Below are 21,573 nucleotides of genomic sequence, written 5' to 3' on the forward strand. Positions count from 1 at the left end.
GAAATCCTTCCCACCCCTTCTCCCTGAATTGGCATTCCCCCACCCCCTCCAGGCCTTGGGCTTCCTTTGGCACTCATCACAGCCCCCAACACAGCACTGACTTGCCTCTTGACCACCATCCCCTTCACTAGAATGGAAGCTCTAGGAGGGATGGGGGGAGACCTGTCTTGCTCTTTGTTCTTTCCCCAAAGCCTAACATGGTGCCTGGCAAAGAGAAGGCTCAATCAATGTGTATTGAATGAATAAATGAACAAATGACTGAATTAATGGAAGTGATCTTGTCTGGCGGCGAGTCAGACATACAATTCATCTCAATAAAATGTGCTACAACACTGAGGTCCAGCTAAGTCCAAACTGCTGTGGGAGCCCAGAGGGGCAGCTAAGTCATCCCTGCCACACACACACATCTGAGCCTGTTTCTCCAGCTATATAATGAGGGGCTTCGACAAGACGGTCCTCTCTCCTAAGGACCCAGCAGGCAAGAGGCACGGAGTAGATCCAGGTACTCACCGCAGATCTGGGCGAGAGCTCCCAGGCCCCCAAGCAGGAAGAGGAGGGCCCCAAGGCACCCCATGGCAGGAGCAGGGGTAAGCAGCAGGCGGGGAGCAGGACAGATTCCTAGGGCTGGCCTGGCAGAGGCTCTCCTGACTACAGCAGTCACTGCTCCGAAAGAGGCAGCTTCCTGTCACTGATTAATCCGTCCACGCCCGGCGGCACGCTGCTAAGTCAGCAGAGAGAAAGGGGAAAAGGTCTGTAGCTGAGGGGAAAGGAAGGCCAAAGAACAGAGGAAGGAAGGGCAGGGCAGAGCAGGCCTTCCTGGAGGTCGGGGACAGGGGGAGGGGGAGGGCAAGCAGTGGTGGTGTGCGACATTGCGAAGCCAACCACATTCTGTCCCTGCTGCCCAAAGAGCCCTGGACCAGCACAGGAGGTCTGACTTCTGATCTGCCCAAGTCTGTCCGACCACTCCTGTCCTGTATCCCCTTGGCTGTTCCAGCGGTGGACGGGCAGGGCTGGGGTGCCTACCTGGTACCCCTCCCAGAAGGAGACCCTGAAAGTGTCCACTCTGGCCTGGGACAGGGAGCAGGACAGGGAGCTGCGACGGTCACATGAGCAGCGGCTGGAGTCAGCTGTTCTCTGCCAGCCCGCCCCGGCGGTGGGGCGGGGGTGGGGGTGTGTGGAGTGCAGCCGAACCGGACCAGACAGGCCAGTTTTCTCAGCCGACCAGAAAGCTGGGAGCCTCCTGGAGACAAAACAAAGCCATTAATGAACAAGACTTAATCATCTGAGACACAAAGCCATGGTTAGCAGGGCCACTTGTCAGGACTAAGAAAGTAACCTAAAAAAACTCTCTTCAAGGAGGAGAGAGAACAAAGGATTCCCCACCTGCCTAGGTCCACAGGAGAATCTATGTCCAAGAGTTAGCTCTGGAGGTGCTGTGTTACCTTGGCCAGGTGACTTAACCTCTCTGAGTTTGAAAGAGTTTCTCCTGTGTGAGCTGAAAGGGTTAGAGAAGATCATTCTAATTAAGCTCCCTTCCAGCTCAACTTGTGAAGATGTTACGACCTTAAAACATCTCTAATCACTTCTAAATAAAATTTTTACTGCAATCATTTTATGGCAAATTGCCACAGTTCAGTCTTTCAAGATAATCCAGTTTTGTGCCTGACTTATCACAAGCCAATAAATACAGACATAAATAAATAGAGACTGCATCTGTTTACGGAAGTACCTTATAAATATAAAATTAGATCGTCTAGTGCAAGGAGGCTGGGCATGGCCCATCAGGGTGAAGTTCCAGGGAAGGAGGGATGCCAGCTAGAGGCCCAACTTCTGCAGATTCTTGGGTTCAGACTTCCACGGGGGCCTTGGAAATTTGTGGGCAATGGAGCTGCCTTGGTTTGGGATGGGACTGCCCCGCTCCCCAACCCTCTGCCTGTGGCCAGTGTCAATGATTCTGTTTCCTGCCACCTCCAGGACAGCAGCCTCTGGTGAGAAGCAGCTTCCTTGGGAGAGTCACCTCTGATCCCTGAGGACTCGAATGTACCACAGTGACCAGTGGGGACGAGGTGCATTTCCATAGCTATCAGAAACAGAGTGACTGATTGGGGGTGGAACTGGACTGTTTCAGGTAATGCAGTCAGGGGAAGTGAAAAAGAAAAACGACTAAATCATTTGGTTCAGGACTTCTGTTTGGGGGTCTATAGCTGAGAAAGTAAAGATTAGCTTGGAATGAGCAGGTAAAAGTTTGCCTGTCCAGACAGGCACAGACAAAGCCAGCTGCAATGTAAAAAGGAAACATTATTTCTCCCAAGGTCACGTTACAACAACTGTAAAGTGTCCCGATAACCATGCTGTGTGAGTGACTATTACTTGTACTTTTTTACAGGGATTTCTTTTTTCCCCTACAATCACAAACTATCAGGAATTTGCTGCCTGAAATTATGTTAGTAAGAAAGAAACAACCCCAGAGGCGCCAAGTCACTTTGACACAGAGAAGTTGCCCCAGTATGGAATTCCTGGACTCAACATTCCATGCCTGTCTCAACTTTGTAGTTTCCTCTTACACAGGATACTTTGCTGTCCAAACCTGAAGCTGACACTTCTCACGCAGCCCTGTGCTGTGCTGAGCCTATCAAAATACTGCTTGGTTGGGACTTCCCTGGCAGTCCAGTGGTTAAGACTCCACATTTCCACTGCAGGGGGCACAGTTTCGATCCCTGGTCAGGGAACTAAGATCCCACATGCTACGTGGCACGGCCAAAAAAAAAAAAAAAAAAAAAGCACTGCTTGGTTTACATTTCACCTAACCTAACCCCACTCTTCACCCAAATCCTGTAATCACCTTGCCCTCTGTGTAGTCAGATGCCCTCAGTTCCTCCCCCTCATTGCAGTGGATCAACTGAGCTGACTGTCAGACTAAAGGTTTGTTCTTGGTGGTCTCAGGACAACTGGACTAGGATACAGCCTAAGAAAGAATCCAACAGGAAAAAAATTAAATTTTATGCATGAACAAGGATATATTGTACAACACAGGGAATATAGTCAATATTTTATAAGAACTATAAATGGAGTATAACCTTGAAAAATTTTGAACCCCTATGTTGTACACCTGAAACTTATATAACATTGTACATCAAGCATACTTCAATTTTTAAAAAAAAAAAGGTGAAGTGAAAAAAATTGTATGTGTGAAGGTGGCATGAGAAGAATAAATACATGGCTGTATCGTTACATATGGAAAATCCATTTTCTTAATTAAAAATGTAAATATATTAAAATCTTAGACTCCATTTAACGTAGAAAGATGTTCATAATTAATCTTAAATTTTAAAAATTATATAAGTAAGATATGTGGATTGCATGAAAAATCAGAAAATGTGTTAAGGGAGAAGAAGGAGGTAGAGGAAGAAGAGGGAAAGAAAAACCAGAAAATCACTGATAGTCCCATAACCCAGAGGATTGTTCTCAAAGTGTGGTCTGTGGATCCCTGGAGGCCTCCAAGACCCTTTTAGGGGGTCTGTGAGTTCAAAATTACTTTAGAAAATACTAAGACATTATCTGCCTTGTTTGCTTTTTGGGTATTTGCACTCATGGTGTAAAGCAGTGGCATCTAAAACTGCTAGTGTCTTAGCAGGAATCAAGGCAGTGACACCAAACTGTACTAGTAGTCACTGTATTCTTTACCCCCGTGCACTCCAAGGTGGGGAAAACCTGGTTTCACTTAAGAATGTCCTTGATAAGGCCAAAAAAAAAATTATTAAATCTCAACAGCAACACCAAAAAAGGGGTCATCCCACAGACCTGGACTCTAGTTTTGCCTCTGTGACCTTTGGCAAGAGACACCTTTTCTAAGCCTGTTTCTTGTAAAATGGGCGTGTGGCACTGTGCTCATACGTTTCTCATGAGGATCAAATGAGAATGCTTATAAAATGCTTACCACCGGTGCCTAGTGTGTGGTTCGAGCTCATAACACTTTCAGCGCTTATCAATAACTATCTGTCAAAATCCAGGAAAGAATGTTACAGGGAACAGTCAGTGTCCACTTAGCAAGTTTCCAAATTCTAAGGATCTGGATTCCAGCTAAGTAAGAGAAAACAGCCTTGCATGTAACACAAGACTGTTGGACCATCTTAAGCCATGCAACTGAAGAGGTTCAGCTCCAGCCTCCCCCAAACACGCCATGGCATATGGATTCTTTTGAGCTAAAGGAAATCAAGACCCTGTGGGCTCAAGAGAAACATCTTTCCCTCCCTTAACTACCTGGAAGAACTTACATTGGAAGTCTCTCCCAAAATGAGAATTATTACCAGAGATGAATCTTATCTGAGTGACCCATCTGTGTGGCAGGGCAAATATCTAATTACCAAATGTTTGCTCTTTTGCTTCTTGTGCCTGTGAATTGCCCTCCTTCCTGTTGAAGCCCCAGGTCCCTATCCCATTCCTTAGCTCAGGATGGCATAAATACCTCATTTTACCTTTCTATCTTTGAACCTCTCATGTATGTGGGGTTCTCGTACTTACAAAATTAAATTTGATTTTCTGTTACTCTGTCTCATGTCAATTTGATCATCAGACCAGCCAAAAGAACCTTTGAAGGGTAGAGGAAAATTCTTTCTCCCCAGCATAAGGCTGGGAAATATCAAATGATGCTGTGGCAGGATTGGAGTAATCCTGTCCGACAGTCTTCCCCTCTTTCCCCTGCATTCCCCCTCCCTCTTCAAAGGCTAGCGGTCTTGACAGGACCTCAGGAGGGGACACACTGGATTCCTACTTGCAGGTCCCAGGAGAGCTGCTCAGACAGATCCTTGGAACTGTTCTGAATTTACAGGCGACTCTTGCAGAGGTCTGGGTCCAGCTTCAAAGTAAATATAGGGCTCATCTTCCTTTCCTTTGGCCACTTATCCAGCCAAGGAGAGTATTCCAGGCAGAGGGAACAGCATGTGTAAAGGCTGGAGGTAGCCGAGGAAAGAGGATCGGCAGGGGAACAGTGGAAGAGGCAATGCCTCCAGGTCCTGGTGATCAGAAATGGCAGAGCTAGGGACTTCCCTGGCGGTCCAGTGGTTAGGACTCCGTGCTTCCATTGCAGGAGGTGAGGGTTCGATTCCCAGTCGCGGGAACTAAGATTCCGTATGCTGCACGGTGCGGCCAGCAATGGCTAAGCTAGAAGGACACTTGGCATCTGACCAACTGAGCTCAGACGCAGAACATGCCCTTTACTTCTGTGTAGACTTGGGCGTGTTAATTTCTCAGCCTCTGTTTTTTTAATCTCTAAAGGGGTCATAACAATACCCACATGTGGGAGAGTTTTTATGAAGATTCAAGTAGGTCAAGAAACTGGCCTGCAGTCTATGTTCATGAAACAGATTCTGACTCAAGATATAAAAACTGAGTGGCCCCTGTACCAACGGACATACATCTTTTTCAATTAGCCCTCAGAACAGCTCCATCATCCTCCAGTTTGTTAATGAAGAAACTGAGGCTCTGAGGAGACAATTGACAGAGGTCATGGCAGGCAGTGGCCAAGGGACCTTCCTCTGCTGTTGCTCCTGCCTTTCTGGGAGCGCTTCCATTCCCACTGTTAAGACCTTCAATAATAATGAAGACTATGGGCTTCCCTGGTGGCGCAGTGGTTGCGAGTCTGCCTGCCGATGCAGGGGACACGGGTTCGTGCCCCGGTCTGGGAAGATCCCACATGCTGCGGAGTGGCTGGGCCCGTAAGCCATAGGCCTGTGCTCCGCAACGGGAGAGGCCACAAGAGTGAGAGGCCCACGTACCACAAAAGAAAATAAATAAATAAATAAATAATAATGAAGACTAAAGTGATTTATTATTATTATAAATAATATTTTAAAAACCAGCCTGGTACATGGCAGAAAAAAATGATATCTCTTTCATAATGTACTTCAAACCTATACCTCAAAGAATCCCAAAAGGGGAGGGATAAATCAAGAGTATGGGATTAACAGATACACACTATTATATATAAAATAGATAACCAACAAGAAACTACTGTATAACACAGGGAACTATACTCAATACTTTGTAATAACCTATAAGGGAAAAGAGTTTGAAAAAGAATATATATATATATTCAGTTATATATATATATATATATAACTGAATCTGTGCTGTATGCCTGAAACTAACACAACATTGTAAATCAACTATCCTTTAATAAAAAAAAAAAAAAGAACCCTGGAAAAAAAATTTAAAAAAAATCAAAGAAGTTCTAAATAAATGGAGAGGCATTCTGTGTTTATGGATTGGAAGACTCAATTTTATTAAATGTCAATTCTTCCCAACATGATCTATAGTTTTGAATAATCCCAATCAAAATCCGAGTAAGGTATTTTGTGTATATTGACAAATTGATCCTAAAGGTCATGTGGAAAGGCAAAGAAAAACCAGAATAACCAGCAAAACACTGAAGAAGAACAAAGTTGGAGGACTGACACTACCTGATTTCCAGATTTACAATAAAGCTGCAGTAGTCAAAATGGTGTACTATTGGTCAAAAAATCAACAGACTGACCAACAGAACAGAATAGAGAGCCCATATACAGACTACCTCAAAAATAGTCAACCAGTATTTTGACAAAGGAGCAAAGGCAACTGACAATAGAGAAAGGACAGTAATTTCAACAAAAGGTGCTGGAGCAATCGGATATATCAAAAAAAAAGAATTAATCCTAGGCATATACCTTTTACCTTTCACAAAAAACTAATTCAAAGTGGACCTAAATGTAAGAGACAAAACTAAAAAACTTCTGGAAGAGGTGATGACTTTTAAGATACAACATCAGGGCTTCCCTGGTGGTGCAGTGGTTGAGAGTCCGCGTGCCGATGCAGGGGACACGGGTTCGTGCCCTGGTCCGGGAAGATCCCACGTGCCGCAGAGCGGCTAGGCCCGTGAGCCATGGCCACTGAGCCTGTGCGTCCGGAGCCTGTGCTCTGCAACAGGAGAGGCCACAACAGTGAGAGGGCCGCGTACCGCAAAAAAAAAAAAAGATATAACATCAAAGGCATGGTCTATAAAAGAAATGATTGCTAAGCTGGACTTCATTTAAAAAAAAAAAACACTTCTGCTCTGCTAAGGACACTGTCAAGAGAATGAGAAGACAAGCCACAGTGTGGGAGAAGATATTTGCAAATGATATATCTGATAAAAGATGGTTATCCAGGGGCTTCCCTGGTGGCGCAGTGGTTGAGAGTCTGCCTGCCGATGCAGGGGACACGGGTTCGTGCCCCAGTCCGGGAAGATCCCACATGCCGCGGAGCGGCTAGGCCCGTGAGCCATGGCCGCTGAGCCTGCGCGTCCGGTGCCTGTGCTCCCAACGGGAGAGGCCACGACAGTGAGAGGCCCGCGTACCGCAAAAAAAAAAAGATGGTTATCCAAAGAACCCTTGAAACTCAACAATAAGAAAACAAACAACCCAATTTAAAAATAGACCAAAGACCTGAACAGACATCTCACCAGAGATGATATATAGATGGCAAATAAGCATATAAAAAGATGCTCCATTTCATATGTCACCAGGTAACTGCAAATTAAAAGAACAATGATACCACTATATACCTATTAGAATAGCTCAAATCCAAAACACTGACATCACCAAATGTTGGCAAGGATGTGGAACAACAGGAATTGTCACTCACTGCTGGTGGGAATGCAACATGGTACAGCCACTTTGGAAGACAGTTGGCAGTTACTTACAAAGCAAAACATAGTTTCACTATCAGATTCCACAATCGTGCTCCTAGCTGTTTACCCAACAGATATGAATACTTATATCCACACAAAAATCTGCATGTGAGAGTTTATAACAACTTCATACATAATTGCCAAAAACTGGAAGCAACCAAGGTGTCTTTCCATAGGTGAATGGATAAACACATTCTGGTACATATATACTATGAAATATTATATAACTGAAAATAGCAATTAAAAGAAATGAGCTATTGGGGCTTCCCTGGTGGCGCAGTGGTTGAGAGTCCGCCTGCCGATGCAGGGAACACGGGTTCGTGCCCCGGTCTGGGAAGATCCCACATGCTGCAGAGCGGCTGCGCCCGTGAGCCATGGCCGCTGAGCCTGTGCGTCCGGAGCCTGCGCTCCGCAATGGGAGAGGCCACAACAGTGAGAGGCCCGCGTACTGCAAAAAAAAAAAAAAAAAAAAAAAAAAAGAAATGAGCTATTGGACTTCCTTGGCTGTCCAGTGGTTAAGACTCCACACTTCCAATGCAGGGGACGCATGGGTTTGATCCCTGGTCAGGGAACTAAGATCCCACATGCTGAGTGGCACAGCCAAAAAAAATTTAAAAGTAAAATAAATGAGCTATTAAGCCACAAAAAGACAGGGGTGAAACTTAAATTCATATTGCCGAGGGAAGAAAGGGGCAAGACTGAAAGGTCTCCGATTATTCCTATTACACAGCATTGTGGAAAAGGCAAAACTATGGTAAATAGTAAGAAGATCAGTAGTTGCCAGAGGCTGGGGGGAAAGAGTAGGGGAAGGGAGGGTTGAATAGGTGAAGCAAGTATGGCAAAACTGTATGAGAGTATAATGGTGGATATATAATACTACATATTTGTCAAAACCTATAGAACTTTACAGCACACACAGTGAACTTAACGCATGCAAATTAAAAAAATATTATTCAGGAGACGACGGGATCCCAGGATAGAATGCAGAATGTGACAAACAATCTAATTGTATTACAAATGTATGAAGCAACCTCACCAAAAGAGTGGGGGAGGACTTCCCCAGTGGCACAGTGGTTAAGAATCCGCCTGCCAATGCAGGGGACACGGGTTCGAGCCTTGGTCCGGGAAGATCCCACATGCTGTGGAGCAACTAAGCCCGTGTGCTACAACTACTGAGCCTGTGCTCTAGAGCCCACGAGCCACAACTACTGAAGGCCACGCGCCTAGAGCCTGTGCTCTGCAACAAGAGAAGCCACCGCGATGAGAAGCCCGCACACCGCAACAGAGTAGCCCCCACTCACCGCAACTAGAGAAAAGCCCGCACACAGCAAAGAAGACCCAGCACAGCCAAAAATAAATAAATTTGTTAAAAAAAAAAAAAAAAGAGTGGGGGAAAGAGTGCTGGCCTAAGAAACTGTGATGATGAGTCGGGTCTGTAGAATAAAGGCAAGAAGATCTGCACATAAGCACTATATCATGAGGGTGAGAGTTAATAATTCTGATGCTAGCAGACATGAGTATTGGAATTGAACAATTAAGCAAATGGATGGCAGGTTACAGAAGTCAGGCTTCTCACTGTTGGAGTCGGGGTTTACAGACAAGCAAGGGGAGGAGGCTAGAATGATCTGTGTGGTGATGGTGTGGTGGAGACATCAGCATGAATTCATGTTTAGCTAAATACAGACAAAGATGGTTACATCCAGAAATAGTTATAGGTATGTGTGTACACAACAGAACAGTATACACAAACATACTTTTTGCTGTCAGCTGAGAGGGTCTAGAAGCAAAGACAGCACAGTAGCAATAAGATTACTGAGTGCCCAGATTTTGATTTATAATAACCATTCTCCAATAAAAGGAACCAGGTTCCCCTAATATGACTGATACTAGGACTGGGACAAGAAATATGCAAGATGAGCCTGGAGCATCTTATAGGTCCAGAAGGTAAGGAAGTACACACATGCACACGTGCACCCACACTGATCATGTCAAAGGGATACAGGAGCAAACTGAAGGGGGGCCCCTGGTGGCCAAAGCTGGAATAATTTGAGCAACAAAAGTGATATTAGACTATAACCCAAAGTAAAAAATAAATATCCATGCTTACATACTGATATAAATAAATGATTCAACAAATAAATAAACACTGACATACACTGAATGTTTGTGTCCCCCCAAATTCATGTGTTGAAACCTAATCCCCATGCCATGTTTTCTGGAGGTGGGGCCTTTGGGAGGTAATTAGGAGCCGTCATGCATGGGATTAGACTCCTTATAAAAGATACCCCAATAGATAACTAACAAGGACCTACTGTATAGCACAGGGAACTATACTTAATATCTTGTAATAACCTATAATGGAAGAGAATGTTAAAAAAAAGAATATATATATATAAATATATCTATAAATATATCTATATAAATAAAATAACTGAATCACTTTATTATACACCTGAAACTAACACACTATAAAACAACCATATTTCAATAAAATTTTTTAAAAAAGAGAGACCCCGGAGAGAGCCCTCACTCCTTCAGCCATGTGAAGACACAGTGAAAATTTGGCTGTCTATGAACCAGAAAGCAAGCCCTCACCAGACACCCAATCTGTCGGCACCTTGGTAGTGGACTTTCCAGCCTCCAGAACTGTGAGAAACAAATTTCTGTTCTTTGCAAGCTACTAATGGTATGGTATTTTGTTATAGCAAGTCTATGGTATTTTGTTATAGCAGCCCAGACAGACTAAGACAAATGGATAAGAGACAAATCTCTCATGCAGAAAAATTCCCAATAATATATGCAGATACTCTGCCTTCAAGGAGGGGGAGCATAACTCCCCACTCCCTAAGTGTGGGCTGTGCAGAGTGACTTCCTTCCAAAAAATACAGTACGGAAAGTGGGCGGGAGGAAGAGCATCCTTACAATCGAGAAGCCCAACAAGCAATTCATCAACCAAATGACCAAAGCCAAGGTGAACAATCATGTTGACAGCATACACCCTTGATAGGATGTGATGAAAATGGCACTTCGCCTCTGTGGTCTTCTTCCTCCAACCCACAGTTTTTTAAAAATTTATTTATTATTTATTTTATTTATTTATTTTGGCTATGCTGGGTCTTAGTTGCAGCATGCATCTGGGATCTAGTTCTCCAACAAGGGACCCAACCTGGGCCCCCTGTATTGGGAATGCGGAGTCTTACCCACTGGACCACCAGGGAAGTCCCTCCAACCCCCAGTTTAACCATGAGTAAAAAAACAAATTCCAAACATCCTGCAAAATACCTGACCAGGACTCCTCAAAACTGTCCAGGTCATCACAAATAAGGAAGGTCTGAGAAACTGTCACAGCCAAGAGGAGCCTAAGGAGACATGACAAATGTAACGTGGTGTCCTGGAACAGAAAAAAAAAAAAAGATATTAGGTTTAAAACTAAGGAAATCTGAATAATGTATATTAATAATAAAGTATCAATACTGGTTCATTAATTGTAACAAATGTACCATACTAATGTTAGATGTTAATAATAAGAAAAACTGAGGGATATATGGGAATTCTCTGCACTACCTACGCAATTTTTATGTAAAGCTAAAGCTGTTCTAAAAAATAAAGTCCTGGCGACTTTCCTGGCAGTTCAGTGGTTAAGACTCCACGCTTCCAATGCAGGGGGTGTGGGTTCAATTCCTTGTCGGGGAAATAAGATCCCACATGCTGTGTGGTGTGGCGGGGGGGAAAAATTAAAAATAAAATCTATCTATCTATTTATTTATTTGGCTGCACTGGGTCTTAGTTGCAGCTCGCAGGCTTCTCTCTAGTTGTGGCACGTGGGCTCAGTAATTGTGGCACGTGGGCTTAGTTGCCCCGTGGCATGTGGGATCTTAGTTCCCCAACCAGGGATCGAAGCCACGTCCCCTGCATTGGAAGGCAGATTCTTAAGCACTGGACCACCAGGGAAGTCCCCAAAATAAAGTCTACTTCTTTTAAAAAAAAAAGGAGGAGTCCTTAAAATCATCATCTCATCATTTCTGTGGACTTTGAAGGTATTTTGCTGGTGTCCTTAAATAAATAATCCTATGTTCTGGAGGGTCTATTGATTTTAAGTGTAAGTTAAAAATTTTGGATAATCATTTAAAGAACAGAAACAGTATGTAAACTAGTAGAAGGACAAACAGAATTATTGTGGGGAGAATTTAATCTAAAAGAAAACAAAAAGGAGGGGGAGAAAAAAGAAACCCAGAAAAACTGAATAGGTAGAACAAAAATAAGACAGAAGACAGAAACCCAAATATATCAGCCATCACAATCCATGTAAATGGATTAAACTATCCAGTTCAAGGGCGAAGACTATCAGGTTGGTTTTTAAAATACCCAGCTATATTCTGTTTTCAAGAGAAATTCCTATAACATAAAAATGCAAAAAGATTAAAAGTGAAAGGTTAGAAAAAGATATACCAGAAAAATACCAACCAAAATAAAGCTGGCTTAGCTATATTATTATCAGATCAAATAGTCTTAGGCAAAAAGCATTAATAGAGACAAAGAGCATATATCAGATTGTATTTTGCAATGATGGCTGCAACAATACCCCATCCCACTGTGGTCTTCTATAATTTTGTCATTCATTCACAAAGTCTAAGTCCTCTCCCTTTGAATCTGGGCAGATTTGTGACTTGCTTGTAAGTTGCAGAATATACAAGAAGTGATAATATATGACCTCAAGTCAGAAAAGATAATGCACTGCCACCTTGCTCTTGGCAACACTTGAGAGCTGTTGTGTAAACAGTCCAACCACCCTGAGGCTGCTATCCTGGGTGGAAGCCTAAATTGGCCCAGGAAAGTAATCCACATGATTACCTGAAGAAGCCCTGTGATTACCTGAAGAAACAGAAGCATGTCCAGCCAGCCCCCAGCTTCTCCAGCCCTCAGACTATTCCAGCTTTCATGATTTCAACTGCATAAGACTTATAGACAGAAACAGTCAACTGACCCCATCCCCAATTTCTTTTTTTTTTTTTTTTATGGCTGTGCCACACAGGGATCTTGGTTCCCTGACCAGGGATTGAACCTGTGCCCCCTGCAGTGGAAGCACAGAGTCCTAACCATTGGACTGCCAGGGAATTCCCCCATGCCGAATTTTTTTTTTTTTTTTTTTTTTTTTTGCGGTACGCGGGCCTCTCACTGTTGTGGCCTCTCCCGTTGCGTAGCACAGGCTCCGGACGCGCAGGCTCAGCGGCCATGGTTCACGGGCCCAGGTGCTCTGCGCCATGTGGGATCTTCCCAGACCAGGGCACGAACCCGTGTCCCCTGCATCGGCAGGCGGACTCTCAACCACTGCGCCACCAGGGAAGCCCTAAAATTATGTTTTATTCAGCAGACTTTCTGAGGACTTAAGCCCAGGATACAGCCTCTCAGATAACTCTAAGGGACTGTTCTGAAGAGGTAAGGGAGGAGCCAGGATACATAGAGGAGTTTTTGCAAAAAAATAAACAAAAAACACACAAAGAAACAACAAACAAACGAAAAACAACAAAAAGCCCAGGTAGTTGGAACATCAAAAGATTACTGTTAATTAAAGAGAAAACAGACATCTCAAGTTAATGAATTTAGTGCTTTTCTATGTATGGGAAGATGCAAGAGTCTGGGCTCATTGAAATCATTCCTTTGATATGCACTTTAGCTATCTAGGGCTAGTATCCTGTTTTTCTCCATCTGAATCCCTTCAGGGTGTAATAGGGAATTCTATTACAAGTTAATCACTAAAGGGATGTTGCCTATAAGCTTGAATTATAATGACCCTCCTCTGGGACCCCTGCCTCCCAGGTGATGAGCACTAAGCTAAAATCCCTTTGTTTGGCTCACATCCAGACCAGGCCCACCTGTGAATGACTACAGGAAGGAGGAAACTAACACATCCCCTCCTGAGGCTGACCAGAACCAGGAAATGTTTGACTTTACTCCCTCCCCTTTTAGTATAAATGAAGCCTGAATTCTAACTCAGGCAAGATGGTTCTTTGGGACATGAGTCCACCATCTTCTCGGTCTGCTGGCTTTCTGAATAAAGTCGCTATTCCTTGCCCCAACAACTCATCTCTCAATTTATTGGCCTGTCGTGCAGTGAGTAGTATGAGCTTGGACTTCGTAGCAAGGATGCCCAGTGAGGCTGCTGCAGTGGCTGATGGCCTGATGGCAGGAACATCCTTTTTTTTTTTTTACTGATACAGCAGGTGACATTTTTTTGTCCACAGAGAGCTGAAAAATGGGCAAAACTAAGGTATGATGTGGGAATTTGATTAGTGATTCTCTTTGAGGGATAGGAACTGGAAGGGGGCACTGCAGGGAGGGCTCATGGGCGCTGGTCACGTTCTGTTTCCTGAGCTGGGTACTGCTTATATGGGTGTATTTGGTTTGTGAAAAATCAAGCTATAAATCTATGACTGGTTGTGTTAGTCCTGGTCCTCCAAGAGCAGATGCCAAGATGGTATTAGATGTGCATAGGATTGATCGGGGAAAATTCTATGAGTATAAAGGGAAAGGGAACCAGAGGAAGCCAGTGGACCTGTCAGACTATGGTGCAGGTCTGACCCCTGTGAAGGAGAGAGGGAAGGAAGGAAATAGGTAAGGGAGGTCTGAGACTGCTGTAGAGATATTTTTTTTTAATAGATCTTTACTGGAGTATAATTGCTTCACAATACTGTGTTACTTTCTGTTGTACAACAAAGTGAATCATCCATATGCATATATATATCCCCACATCCCCTCCCTCTTGAGCCTCCCTCACACCCTCCCTATCCCAGCTCTCTAGGTCATCGCAAATCACCAAGCCGATCTCCCTGTGCTATGTTGCTGCTTCCCACTAGCTATTTTACATTCGGTAGTGTATATATGTCAATGCTACTCTCACTTCACCCCAGCTTCGCCCTCCCACCCCATGTCCTCAAGTTCATTCTCTATGTCTACCTCTTTATTCCTGCCCTGCAAATAGGTTCATCAGTACCATTTTTTTTGTTTTTGTTTTTAGATTCCACATATATGCGTTAGCATACGGTGTTTGTTTTTCTCTTTCTGACTTACTTCATTCTGTATGACAGACTCTAGGTCCATCCACCTCACTACAAATAACTCAATTTTGTTTCTTTTTATGGCGAGTAATATTCCACTGTATATATGTGCCACATCTTCTTTATCCATTCATCTGTTGATGGACATTTAGGTTGGTTCCATGTCCTGGTTATTGTAAATAGTGCTGCAATGAACATTGTGGTACATGTCTTTTTGTTTTTGTTTTTTGAATTTTTGAATTTATTTTTTATACAGCAGGTTCTTATTAATTATCTATTTTATACATATTAGTGTATATATGTCAATCTCCCAATTCATCACACCACCACCACCACCCCTGCCACTTCCCCCCTTGGTGTCCATACGTTTGTTCTCGACATCTGTGTCTCTATTTCTGCCCTGCAAACAGGTTCATCTGTACCATTTTTCTAGGTTCCACATATATGCGTTAATATACGATATTTGTTTTTCTATTTCTGACTTACTTCACTGTATGACAGTCTCTAGATCCATCCACATCTCTACAAATGACCCAATTTCGTTCCTTTTTATGGCTAATATTCCATTGTATATATGTACCACATCTTCTTTAATCATTTGTCTGTTGATGGGCATTTAGGTTGCTTCCATGTCCTGGCTATTGTAAATAGTGCTGAAATGAACATTGGGGTGCATGTGTCTTTTTGTTGTTGTTGTTGTGGTAAGCGGGCCTCTCAGTGTTGTGGCCTCTCCCGCTGTGGAGCACAGGCTCCAGACGCGCAGGCTCAGCGGCCATGGCTCACAGGCCCAGCCGCTCCGCGGCATGTGGGATCTTCCCGGTCCGGGGCACGAACCCCTGTCCCCTGCATTGGCAGGTGGACTCTCAACCACTGCACCACCAGGGAAGCCCACATGTGTCTTTTTGAATTATGGTTTTCTCTGGGTATATGCCCAGTAGTGGGATTGCTGGGTCATATGGTAGTTCTATTTTTAGTTTTTTAAGGAAACTACATACTGTTCTCCACAGCGGCTGTATCAATTTACATTCCCACCAACAGTGCAGGAGGGTTCCCTTTTCACCACACCCTTTCCGGCATTTATTGTTTCTAGATTTTTTTTGTTTTTGAATTTTATTTTATTTATTTTTTATATAGCAGGTTCTTATTAGTTATGTTTCTAGGTTTTTTGATAATGGCCATTCTGAACGGTGTAAGGTGATACCTCATTGTAGTTTTGATTTGCATTTCTCTAATAATTAATGCTGTAGAGATTTAAGAAACTTTCAGCAAGGCCTACGGCAAGCCCTGGGATCAAAGTTACTGTAGTGGGGCTTCCCTGGCAGCTCAGTGGTTAAGAATCCGCCTGCCAATGCAGAGGACATGTGTTCGAGCCCTGGTCTGGGAAGATTCCACGTGCCGCGGAGCAACTAAGCCTGTGCGCCACAACTACTGAGCCTGCGGTCTAGAGCCTGCGAGCCACAACTACTGAAGCCCACGTGCCTAGAGCCCGTGGGCTGCAACAAGAGAAGCCACCCAATGAGAAGCCTGCTCACCGCAACTACAGAAAAGCCCGAGCGCAGCAACAAAGACCCAATGCAGCCAAAAATAAAAATAAATTTAAAAAAAAGAAGTTACTGTAGTGTAAGTGCCTGACAGTAAGCTTTTTTTTTTTTAATTTTAAGTGCCTGACATTAAGCTTTCGATTGCTGAGGCATTCATTTCAAAGACACGCACCTCAAACATTTTGTGGAACACAGTTACTAGTTAAACAAATAGATAAGGAGACAGGCTGCCCCCACCCAAGAAGTCCCTCCCCCACTTTTTTCTTTTAGCCCAGCGGCTTGTGAGATCTTAGTTCTCTGACCAGGGATTGAACCTGCCTCTTCGGCAGTGAAAGTGCAGAGTCCTAACTGCTAGACCCCCAGGGAATTCCCCAAAATTCCCCTTTTAGAAAGTCCTGGGTAACCTACATAACTGACTGCTTGAGTGACCCCACTTTTCCCTTCCTGTGTCCTAATTCTGGCTCTTCTGTTTTAAATTTGCCAATAAAGAGTGAACCTGTGAAACCCTAGGCACCTCATCCTCAACCCCAATAAAGGCAAAACCCCAGATGCATGCTCTCTCTCTCTCTACCTGTGACCTTGCTGTGTGGCCCCAGACGTGCCAGGTACCCTCCAGGACTTGTAATAAACCTTTTCTTTTCCCCCCAAAGTTCCCTAATGGTTGTTGCTGAGGTGTATCTTGCAATCACAAGGACTAGTCCATCCACGACACTGGCTCCAGTTGGGGAAACGTCTGGGGTGTGGGGGGCTCCCACTGGTAGTACAGGCCCCCCAGGCACTCCTAGCCAATAGCATCACTATCGATGATAGGCTGAGACTGACACAAAACAGTCACCCAACAGAGGAGCCCTGTGACTCCAAGGACCAGGCCTCCCTCAGTATCCTTGCTGTGCTCAGTCATTGGCTGGGAGCCCATGGAAAGCACAGCCTTTGCACTAGCACTCGATGGGTTTCAGAGCACAGCTGGGGCGATTGGGCAATTGTGCTCCCCACAGTAGGAGGCCTGAGAGACATGTTTTGAAGCCACTACAGTCTACCCCTTGCACCACATACATTTACTTCTCCACACAGGTTCAGAGATAGTTCCATGGGCCTCGCTTCCTGAGTGGAACCTAAGAAAAGGGATGCTACTAGAATAAACCATAACCTCCATTGCTTTGGTTGATCCGTGACTCAGGGCTGCAGTTGGTATTCATCTTCTTCCACCATCCATCCTAAACTCACCTGAGTCTCAGCTCTTACCTCAGCAGGTCTTGATAGCATAACCCAAACCTTATTGCTGAGGGTCGTGAACCCTTGGTGTGTTAACTCTTTTCATGCCAGGGGTAATTCATGTGTCCATTCTCAGTTGCAGTGGGCAATGGAGTGCCAGGAGGCTCCCAAGCAGCTCACCTGGGTTCTGCACGTGTTGTCCCATCCCCATTGTGAACATTGGGGTGCATGTGTCTTTTTGTTGTTGTTGTGGTACGCGGGCCTCTCAGTGTCGGTAACTAAGATCCCGCATGCTGTGTGGTGCGGCCAAAAAATAAAGAGGATCAGAAACACTTCTCATTCTCATGGAACTGACAATAATATTCATTTAGTTTTACGTTGGGGCTATGTTAACTCTCCTGCCCTCTGTTATAATACTAGTCTGAAGAGATCTGGATCATCGGAACAGCCCACAGATGTGACACTGATCTGTTACACTGATATCATGCTGATCAGACAGGACATGTAGAGAGGGCTCTGAAGCAGGTCCTGGCTGCAGAGCAAACCGTGCGAAAAATTCTTCAAACCTGCTGGTCCCTGTGCACAAGAAGGTCAAAGTACCCATGTGGTAGCCACAACTTATAATTCAATGGAACCCTTTCTGTGTCCCCTGGGAAAAGCATGTCCTCTTTGAGGACCAGGGTCTCCAACATTGCAGAGCTCAGAGTTGCAGGAATGGGAAGCACAATATTCTCCCAGTGAGTCATTGGGAGTAAGTGGGTTGGCTTATCACAGAGTATTTCCTCCAAGCTGGTACCTCAGCTATGCTTGTAGAAGGCTGTTCCAGCATTCTGTGATGCTGGATGTCTCTGGATGGTGCAGTAGGTGGTATATCCATGGGATCCCAAGGCCATGGGCCTACTCCTACACCTCCCTGCATGTAAAACAGGTCCCTGGTTGAAGGCTATGATACGTGGGATTCCATGCTTGTAGATCAGGCATTCCATAGGCTGCTGAATAGTGGCTCTGGCTGAGTCTGCAGGCAGACAAGGCAGACCCTTGCCCAGGTTAGGTATCTCTCTCTCTCAGGACAAACTGGTGACATTTCCAGGACAGAAAGGCCCACTGTAGCTGAATTGTCAAGTGGCCAGTTGGTCTCCTCAAGGAGTAGTGGCATACTGGGGGCTCAGTGTTTTCTCTATTTCTCTCATCCAGCCATATGCCTCTACCTCAGATCTCCTTATCTCTACATTCTAGTCCTTTTCCTTCCAGGTCCCCTTCCAGACAGCCAGACCACTGACCACTGCTCAGGAACCTATCTGTATTTTCAACTTAGGTCACTTTTCCTTCCATAAAAAGCGGATGACTGCTTGCAGCTCCACCTATTGGGAAGATTTTCCATCTCCACTGTCTTTCAAGACCAACTCTGAAAGTGGCTGCTATGTAGCTGTGGTCTATTTTTGCTTTGCACCTGTGCACTGAGCCAACCTGTCCATAAACCAAGCTTGAGTCTTTTCCTCCTCGTTTTCAGCTAGTCATGTGGGACCTCCATACAGGCTTAGGGGCAAACAGGGAAGGGATTTTGGAGCAACTGTTGTGTGCAATAGGGGTCCTAGGCTACTCGCTCATGCAGCTTACTTGTGCCCTCTGGTCCCAGGAGGGCTTGATTATATTTACAATGACCTCTGCTGGGCCCATTTACTTTTATTCCTCACTGGGTCCAAAATAACCCAACTCATAATTGGAAGTTCTGAACTTGGTCACTTGATGACAAATGGCCAACTGTTTTATACCAGGGCTCAGTAACAAGCCTGCAGGTATTTCTTCAATGGTGTACACTTCTCTGCAGTAGGTGGCATGACCTTGCCCAAGAATTCCAGAGTTCTGCATTGTGATTCTCCCACTGGGGCTTGCCATAAGCTCTATACTGAATCTTTCCCTCCGCTGACTCCACCAACACCATAGGGTCTGCTGGATCCGATGGTCCAAGTGAGGCACGGTTTGCTCTGCAGCCAGGACCTGCTTCAGAGCCCTCTCTACATGTCCTGTCTGATCAGCATGATATCAGTGTAACAGATCAGTGTCACATCTGTGGGCTGTTCTGATGATCCAGATCTCTTCAGACTAGTATTATAACAGAGGGCAGGAGAGTTAACATAGCCCCAACGTAAAACTAAATGAATATTATTGTCAGTTCCATGAGAATGAGAAGTGTTTCTAATCCTCTTTATTTTTTGGCCGCACCACGCAGCATGCAGGATCTTAGTTACCAGACCAGGGATCGAACCCGGGCCCCCTGCATTGGAAGCGTGGAGTCTTAACCACTGGACCGCCAGGGAAGTCCTGATCCTCTTTTCTAAGTGGAATGTAAAAGAATGAACTTGCTAAATCAATGGCAACAAACCATATACCTCAAGCCTTATTAATCTGCTCTAGCAATGAAACAATTTCAAGCGCATCAATTGTGATCAGGGCTATTACTTGCTTGAGTGCACAGTAATCTATAGTCATTCTCCAGAATCAATCCAGTTTCTGCAGGCACCAGACTGATGAATTAAACAGAGATGTGATAGAGACCACCACCTCTGCACCTTTTATAACTTTCATGGTGGCACCAATCTTTGCCATCCTTCCTTCTCTCCTGCCCCACTTCTGGAACACTCCTTGGTCTTCTGCTGGGAGCACCACATGACCCTGGTTTTCCTCACACCTCTCTGGCAAGTTCATTCAAAGTTCTGCCAGCTCACCTTCCCCTAGCTGGTTTTCATTTCATTTCATTTTTCGCTGTTTGTAGAATCACTAGGTTTTTACTTTACTTTAGCTTTAATTGAAAGTACATAATAAAATGCACATTGTTCAAAACAAGCACTAGCCAGTGTTTAATGTCTGTATTTACCTTTAAAGGGTGAGTTCTATCACTACAACTTTGGGTCAGGTCACATTCACAGGGCCTCAAATTCAAAATTTTGAGGCAGTGTCTTCCCTGGTGGCGCAGTGGTTGAGAGTCCGCCTGCCAATGCAGGGGACACGGGTTCGTGCCCCGGTCAGGGAAGATCCCACGTGCCACGGAGCAGCTAGGCCCGTGAGCCATGGCTGCTAAGCCTGCGCGTCCGGAGCCTGTGCTCAGCAACGGGAGAGGCCACAGCTGTGAGAGGCCCGCGTACCAAAAAAAAAAAAAAAATGAGGCAATCTTGTGACTTCCCTGGTGGTCCAGTGGTAAAAAGTCCACCTTACAATGCAGGGGACACAGGTTCAATCCCTGGTCGGGGAACTAAGATCCCACACGCTGAGGGGCAACTAAGCCGGTGCGCCACAACTATGGAGCTCTCGCGCCTCATCTAGAGCCCATGTACCGCCAACTACAGAGCCTACACGCTCTGGAACCAGAGCGCCACAACTAGAGAGAGAAAAACCCTCATGCCGGAACTAGCGAGAAGCCCACGCACCACGACCGGGGAGCCTGTGAGTTACAACGAAAGATCCCCCATGCCTCAGTGAAGATCCCATGTGCCGCAGCAGTCAAAAATAACTTAAATAATTAATAAATAAATAAAAATTTGAGGCAATCTCCAAATGGAGTTTAGAGGCCTGAAAGAAGAAAACATCAAATTTTACAAATTTTACCTGCTTCCCAGACCACACCACTTGGTGTGAATATTTGTATAAATTTGTAATTATTCTTTGAGGAACACACTACGAAATTTGTGTATACATATTAAAAGCTCAAAACGTCTTAAATGTGCATTTTAAATATACCACGAGTTCTGTAATTCTGCTTGGTCTTTCGTCATTTTTCAACCCTCCGCTAAGGCTCAGAAAATATAAGTGGCCTCTCGAGTCTCTCCACCCCTGTGAAGAAAAAAGTCTGCTTTTGCTCTGTTTATCCCGGTAACAGCGAATGGACAAACGTAAAAGCCAATAGCCACCGGCGAAGCGCGCCCAGCTTCACTTACCGCCGAGGCGGCCTCTCAGACAAGGGAGACTCGTACTCCCACACCTCTGAGTGCTTCTCTCCTCTGCATCCCAGAAGGCGCTGCGTCGCCTCTAAGTCTTCCGCCCCCTTCCATCCCAACAGGCAACGGGG

The 21,573-nt window shown here is 44.8% G+C and overlaps 1 protein-coding gene and 1 long non-coding RNA gene across 5 annotated transcripts in view; both read right to left on the reverse strand.

Annotated features, from left to right (window-relative positions):
* The window catches only part of TCN2 (transcobalamin 2), a 13,788-nt gene extending 12,647 nt beyond the window's left edge, over positions 1–1,141 (reverse strand). For 2 of the 4 annotated variants that reach the window (XM_027124303.1, XM_027124300.1), the window contains exons 1-2: positions 1,024–1,141; positions 511–721 (exon numbers count right to left, since the gene is read on the reverse strand). In XM_027124303.1, the coding sequence (XP_026980104.1) occupies positions 511–574 (64 nt within the window). In that variant the 5' untranslated portion in view covers positions 575–721; positions 1,024–1,141. The remainder of the gene's footprint in view (positions 1–510; positions 722–1,023) is intronic. The other 2 variants (XM_027124301.1, XM_027124302.1) reach the window with 2 other exon arrangements.
* Positions 1,130–21,520, reverse strand: LOC113629681 (uncharacterized). Its single transcript, XR_003436658.1, has 4 exons — positions 21,443–21,520; positions 10,985–11,093; positions 2,843–2,965; positions 1,130–1,240 (listed from the first exon to the last, which is right to left on the reverse strand). It is a non-coding gene; the product is annotated as an uncharacterized LOC113629681 (long non-coding RNA).
* Positions 21,521–21,573: the final 53 nt, after the last annotated feature.

Source organism: Aethalodelphis obliquidens, unplaced genomic scaffold, assembly GCF_003676395.1.
Source record: "Aethalodelphis obliquidens isolate GAN/ISIS:26980383/991018 unplaced genomic scaffold, ASM367639v1 scaffold28, whole genome shotgun sequence".
Taxonomy (NCBI): Eukaryota; Metazoa; Chordata; class Mammalia; order Artiodactyla; family Delphinidae; genus Aethalodelphis; species Aethalodelphis obliquidens.